At 37.2% G+C, this 7,257-nt stretch overlaps 1 protein-coding gene across 1 annotated transcript in view; it reads right to left on the bottom strand.

Annotated features, from left to right (window-relative positions):
• The window catches only part of LOC110312287 (contactin-associated protein like 5-3), a 579,184-nt gene that overhangs the window by 110,216 nt on the left and 461,711 nt on the right, over positions 1-7,257 (bottom strand). The window contains exon 15 of the mRNA XM_029470910.1: positions 6,092-6,248. Coding sequence (XP_029326770.1) covers positions 6,092-6,248 — 157 coding nt within the window. The remainder of the gene's footprint in view (positions 1-6,091; positions 6,249-7,257) is intronic.

Raw genomic sequence — 7,257 nt, 5'->3', positions numbered from 1 at the left:
TGAAGCTAAACTAAAACCATGGTCTTGTGACTTAAACACCTGCAGTGTAGTAAAGAAAAAAAAAAAACACATATTCTCTCATGAAGAAACATGAGATGCTCTGTTGTACTACTTTTTCCCATTTTTATGTCACATGCTGGGTTATCTTCTGTAGACATTGCTGCATGCATGACAGCACCCCTGAGTCCTTGAGCTGTTATGGGTAGGTCTCTGCCTGACCTTCCTACTCTATTCACACCCGCATTCTCCTCACTCCACACATTTCAATTGATTGGGTTTCAGTTTGCTACTTTGTAATCATTTTGAAACTGACTCCCTGAGATTACACCTTGGTCACCTTGGCAGATGCTGTGGGAGAGCACAACCTCCTTGGTTACACATTCGCAGCTCTTTTGCTTTGCTCATACAGAACAGGCCCATCCACTGCAAGGTACATTTACCAGAAGCCCCATGTTCGAAAAATCAGACATATAATTTTACTCTACGCAGAATTTAATAGTTTAAGTAAATGTTATTATTTTGCCATGACTTTCTTAAGCATTCAGTCTTTTATTTCACTACAGTGAAATTGTATTTATCTACAATTTTCATAAACATAAATTTAATATATAAACGAATGTTGTCTCTTATAATTACTTCAGGACTTTGTAATACTATAGATAATAATAATAATAATATAAATAGCAACATAGTTTTTCAAAACTGACGCATGCCACATTTCATAGATGTGAAGAATTATTTGCTATCCCAGAAAGCAATTTCCAGAAACAGGACTCTGCCTTTCCCCATTCATGAAAATAAAACCAGGACCTGAAGAACCAAGATTCTGAATGATTTAGATCATTGAGCTAACACAGGACAAATGGAGGATTTGAATATCCTGTCCCATAGCAAAAATTTAGTGGTTGATTACAATTAGCAGTCAGACTATAGCAGTGGTAGGTACCGGAAAAAAATAAATTGAAACAACTGTTTGTTTTAAGTACATGATCAGGTCACAATTATCAGTGCTGTAGATGTGCAAAGGAATAGAATTAACTCACTTCCTTGTGCATAATGATAATTCTGTACTTTAAATACACACTCATTGGGATCATCTTAAGATAGCCATGTGCTTTTCCATGGACTGTGTAAGCACACACACACACACACACACACACACACACCAAGGTGGAGGGGGTGGGAAAAGTCGCACTCAGGAAGGAACATGAAGGAAATGAGAAGTAGACTTTCACATCAGCATGTAACACATTGATTTGTAATCTCAAATGGAGTGTATGATTTAAATTCAAATTTCTGTAACTGCATATTGAAATTTCTTGACTTATGAGAAGAATCTTTTGATGGTGTTTCTATTTTTAATTAAATAAATTTATATCCTGTGCCAGAAAAAAAAAAAAGGGTACTGGGTCCCAGCTAATCGAGGACTCCAGAAATTTTTCTGCAAGAGGAGGCTGCCAGGAATCTCTCTGGGTGTGGCTGTGTGACTCTGGTGAGGGCTGACTACCTCTCCTCCCTTCACTGCATGAGTTACCTCTCATGGTGTTGTGATCAAAGTTAATTTGGCTCACAATTAGCAGCTTGTGGCACCCAGTCACAATGCAGTCAGCATGTGAAGAGGTGGATGCTGGCGCTGAGCTCCATTGTCCCCATTTACTCAGTCTAAATCCACAGGACTTGGCATGGTCCTTGCATCTCAGTTAACATAATCGTACTTCTGTCCTCGGTGATTCGAGATGATGTCCAGTTGGCCATCCTTGTTGACCATCACATACCTATACTATGTTATTCACTCAAGGAGTGTGCAGTTCTCTACATACTCTGCATGGCCAGAGTTTTTTACTTGGTATTGGCTCTGTGGAAATCTGTGTACACAGACTCAGTCATTTTTCTCCTTTTTTTTTTTTGGTTTTTCGAGACAGGGTTTCCCTTTGTAGCCTTGGCTGTCCTGGAACTCACTCTGTAGACCAGGCTGGCCTCGAACTCAGAAATCCACTTGCCTCTGCCTCCTGCCTCCCAAGTACCGGGATTAAAGGCGTGTGCCACCACACCCCCTGGCTTGCTCTCTCTCTCTCTCTCTCTCTAGCCATTTTTCTCAATCTGTCACAATCCATCCTCTAGCAATTCTAAAATGGGGTTCTTGTCAATCTAACAATGTGTAAAACAATTAAAATAATACAAATCAAAACTCAAGGCGTTTTAATATTGCATTATTTGTTAATGGCAAAACGTCATTTACAAGTCAAATCCTCATCATAGAAAGTTGAAAATAATTAATGACAAAAGCAGAATATGGAGGACACTGCACCCATTAAAGCCAGCATGATGTCATAGTTTGTATGTTGATTTTGTAAAGTCAAGAAAAGATTTGCAACATATTTCATTTTTTTTCTGAGACATGTTGAAATGCAATACACTTAATTTGATACACGTTTAGTAATAAGTGAATCTGCAGTATAAAATCCTGTATGTCTATGAAATACTTATATTTGGAAGTAGTGTACAAATGAAACCATTATCTGCAGGAGTATTTGGCAGGTGACAATGTGTCAGTGACTATACACCACTGATGAAATGACGCTTACCCCCTACTCCCCAACTACAATTAACCTTCAAAACCTATAGTTCTGATTTGTTTTCTTTTATTGTTTTATACATCGGTAGATTGACTATAACCCCATTTTAGAACTCCATAAAGGTAGGGAGCTGTGGAGTGTCAGGGACATTTCCTCATCCACAAGGATTTCAGGGGCTGGTATTACCCAGATCTTCTTCAGTCAATCCATTAATGAAAAGGCTATATCATGTCCAGACAACATCTGTCTTTTTCCCTGAATGTTTATCATTCTTTGGCTTTTAAACATTCCCCAATTCCTCTTCTGTGATGTTTCCTAAGACTTAGACAGAATGACATAAACGCTCCATTTAGGGATGAACACCCCACCATCCGACTCTCAATACTGAGGCCAATTTGGGTTTTCTTGACTTCCATACTACATTAAGTAGCCTCTCATTCAAACTTGGACAAGCAAGTATATTTAAAGTCAGTGGCTACAGAGAAAATGTAGAAATGAAGGTAAGTGTGGGGGCCTACTGATACGGGCTCCAATAGGAGATGGTCAGGATGAGAGACAGGAATGGAAAATTACAAAAATTAGTTATAGAAATACATGAAACTATCAAACAGTAAAAAATAAAAATAACTTTTCACATGGGATAGATACATGAAAATTCAAAGTGCTAGTGAGGTAAAATTTTATTTTTTTATTCATATATTCTAAAATCTTTGAATGTCTTATAATAAAGGTGTATTTATTTTAAAATAAATCTTAAAGTTATACATTCAGAAATTAGTTGAGCAGACAAAGGAGACAAAGGGCACACCTTGTAGATTCAGGTCTGAGTGTGAGCTACTGAGAACAGTAAACCAGTGTTATTTCTCAGTAGCTCTCCACATTTTTTCCTCAGATAGCGCTTGCCCATGGACTGCAACTTTCAGGTTTGGCTAAGTGTCACATATCACTAGTCCTTGGTGTCTTTGTAAGACTTACTAGATGACAAATATAGAGAAACCTCATTCTACATCTTAATATTGTGAGCGTGTGTGCGCGCGCGCACGCGCGCGCGTGCGTTTGTGTGTGTGTGTGTGTGCTGGGTCCTGTTTACATATCCAGTCTGTTAGCCTATGTCTTTTATTGGGGAATTGAGTCCATTGATGTTAAGAGACATTAAGGAATAGTGATTTCAGCTTCCAGTTATATTTGTTGTTAGAGGTGGAATTATGTTTGTGTGGCTATCTTCTTTTGTGTTTGTTTAAAGATTACTTTCTTGCTTTTTCTAGGGTGTATTTTCCCTCTTGTGTTGGGGTTTTCCATCTATTATCCTTTGTAGGGCTGGATTTGTGGAAAGGTATTGTGTAAATTTGGTTTTGTCATGGAATATCTTGGTTTCTCCATCTATGATAATTGAGAATTTGGCTGGCATTTGTGTCCTCTTAGGGTCTATATGACATCTGTCCAGGATCTTCTAGCTTTCATAGTCTCTGGTGGGAAGTCTGGTGTAATTCTGATAGGTCTGCCTTTGTATGTTACTTCAACTTTTTCCCTTACTGTTTTTAATATTCTTTCTTTGTTTTGTGCATTTGGTGTTTTGACTACAATGTGACAGGAGAAATTTCTTTTCTGGTCCAATCTATTTGGAGTTCTGTAGACTTCTTCTATGTTTATAGACATCTCTTTCTTTAGGTTAGAGAAGTTTTCTTCTCTAATTTTGTTGAAGATATTTACTGGTCCTTTAAGTTAGGAATCTTCACTCACTTCTCTATTTATTAGCCTTGGGTTTGGTCTTCTCATTGTGTCCTGGATTTCCTGGGTGTTTTGAGTTAGGAGCTTTTTGCATTTTGCATTTTCTTTGACTATTGTGTCAATGTTTCTATTGTATCTTCTGCACCTGAGATTCTCCCTTCTATCTCTTATATTCTGTTGGTGAAGCTTGTATCTATAACCCCTGTTATCTTTCCTAGGTTTTCTATATCCAGGGTTGTCTCCTTTTTGGTTTCTTTATTGTTTCTATTTCCATTTTTAGATCCTGGATGGTTTTGTTCAATTCCTTCACTTGTTTGCTTGTGTTCTCCTGTAATTCTTTAAGGAATTTTTGGGTTTCCTCTTTAAAGGCTTCTACCTATTTACCTGTGTTCTCCTGTTTTTCTTTATGGGAGTTATTTATGTCCTTCTTAAAGTCCTTTATCATCATTATGAGGTGTGGCTTTAAATCAGAGTCTTCATTTTCAGGTGAGTGTGTTAGGGTATCCAATTCTTTGGTTCCTGTGCCCTGATGAATCTGGGCGGGTCCCTCTTGGGCCAGCAATTTGAGCAGAAGTGTTTGTGTTACCTGTGCTCACAGGTGTGCCAGCACTCCTGGGAGACCAGCTTTCTGTAGGCAGTATTTGGGTATGGAGCATTGTGGCACAGGAGCCGCTCTGGGCGCTGTGGCACAGGATCAGCTCTGGGTACAGATGGAAACCAGAAAGCTAGGAGATTCTTATGTACAACTTATGATGCTCTGTAACATTTCCCTTGAAGTTATTTCTGATTGGTCATTAAAATGGATAAAGCCTTTAGCTAAGTAGAAGAAGAGAGGTAAGTGGAGTTTCAGTTTCTGGGACCATGAGGAAAGCAAAGGAAGGAGGAGAGAGAAAGACACCATGGGGTAAGGAATGCTGAAAACTGGCCATAAGGTCTGTCCAGATTGAGTAAGGGCAGCCTAGATGGATTAAGGCATGTTATATCTCTGGGTTATCGATAGGGAAGTAGACAAAATAACATAGAGAATTGCTATCTGCCCAGTTCTAATGCTATTAATTCTTATGTTAAATATAAGTGTTTTGTGTCTTCTATTTGGGAAATAAATGATCAGAGGTGAGGTAGAAACTGCAAAGTAATTTTTAGCATAACAGATGACGTTTTTAAAAAAGTGCAGGTGGGATCTGAGGAATATCAATGAATGTTGTTTGCTTCCTTCCACAGACATTCATAATCATATGCATTGACAAAAACAAAGGAACATCTGCACACATGCATACACAGACAAACACACACACACACACACACACATGGGAGGGGAAAATGAAAACCCAACTAAATGGCAAAACTCATATTTCATTGCATCCCTTGCTTAGAATGGAAAGTTCAGAATACAAAGTGTTCCATGAACTTCACTATTATTCCACAACATACAAGAGCTGACAATTTATTGTTTTATTTTTCATTTTTGTATATGAGTATATTCCTCATATGTATACATGGACCATGTGCATGCAATTTATGCCATAAGAAGCATTAGCTGTTTTGTAATTGCGACAGTTGTCAGCCAACAGCCAACATATTAATGCTGACAAGCAAATATAGGTTCTTTGGAAGAGCATCCATTGCTCTAAATTGCTGAGACATCTCTCAGGTTCCCAGGCCTTTTTTTTTTTTTCACAGTTCTAATCCCTATTGAATTTGGTATGTGCTTATTTCTCTCTTAGTAACAGTTCTGTATATGGGTTAACATTTTTCTACCACTATAGAAAAATGGAAGTTCTCCTTACCATTCATCTGTGTCAGCATCACAATTGCAAAAATGTCGAATGTCCAGGCAGCTCTCTTCCAGCCCACATCCACACTGCTGGACTCCAGGAAGAGAACCTCCCCAATAAGGATGCTTTACATTGGACCTCCCAATCCACCAGGTGAATGGGACTCCATCTGAAAGAGAAAATGTATTATAAGTCATGAATGCAAACGGAAAGGCTACAGTGGAGATCACAATGATGTGTGTGTGTGTGTGTGTGTGTGTGTGTGTGTGTGTGTGTGTGCATATAAAGTCTCTCTTCCCCTCATTGTCCTCTTTTCTATCCTTTCTGGATTCCATTTTTCCTTTATCTATTTCAAGGCTCTCTATATTTTAATATATACACTTATACACACATACAGGTGTACATGTAAAAAGATATTTTTATTAAAAGAACATAGTTACAGATTGGTGAAAAACAGCATTAAGAGTCAAGAACAGAAACTCAAATTAATAGAACATTAGACAATATCACAACAGATTTAGTTGAATCACCTTAAAACAAGCTTAAAGCCCTATTTTATTTTTATATGTAGCAATACAAAATTTACAAAGTTTAAATGATGCATTAAAGAATGATTGGCTATATTTTGGGCAGAATAAAGGGATATTTTTAGTTTATTATATCTCTCCCTTCAATTTTTTAAAAGTAAATTTAAGTGAGTCAATGCCATATGTGTTTTTTAATTCCTAGTCATGATTTAGTGCTATTGTACCAACAGTCAGTGGAATTAAAAAAAAAAAAAACTGAAAGTTCATGACCACTGCCTCAAAGAAATAATAGAGTTTAAATATATTTTTGAAGACAAAAATTTTCTGCACAGAGAGATGAATTTACATATCCATCATAAAAAGGGAGAAAATTAAAATAAAGTAAAAACTAGGAAAAAAAGTTTTACATTCTCGTTCAACATCTCTGTGTTATTTCTTTTTTTTCTTTTTTTTTTTTTTGGATTGTCATCTGTGTATTTAATTATTTAGTAGTACACTGCAATTGATAGTGTACTAATTATTTTTTTTAATTTTTAATATTTTTTATTACATATTTTCTTCAATTACATTTCCAATGCTATCCCAAAAGTCCCCCATAGCGCCCCCCACTTCCCTACCCACCCATTCCCATTCTTTTGGCCCTGGCATTCC

The sequence above is a fragment of the Mus caroli genome, chromosome 17 (assembly GCF_900094665.2).
Source record: "Mus caroli chromosome 17, CAROLI_EIJ_v1.1, whole genome shotgun sequence".
NCBI classification, from domain to species: Eukaryota; Metazoa; Chordata; class Mammalia; order Rodentia; family Muridae; genus Mus; species Mus caroli.
This window is presented reverse-complemented; position numbering and strand designations above follow the sequence as displayed.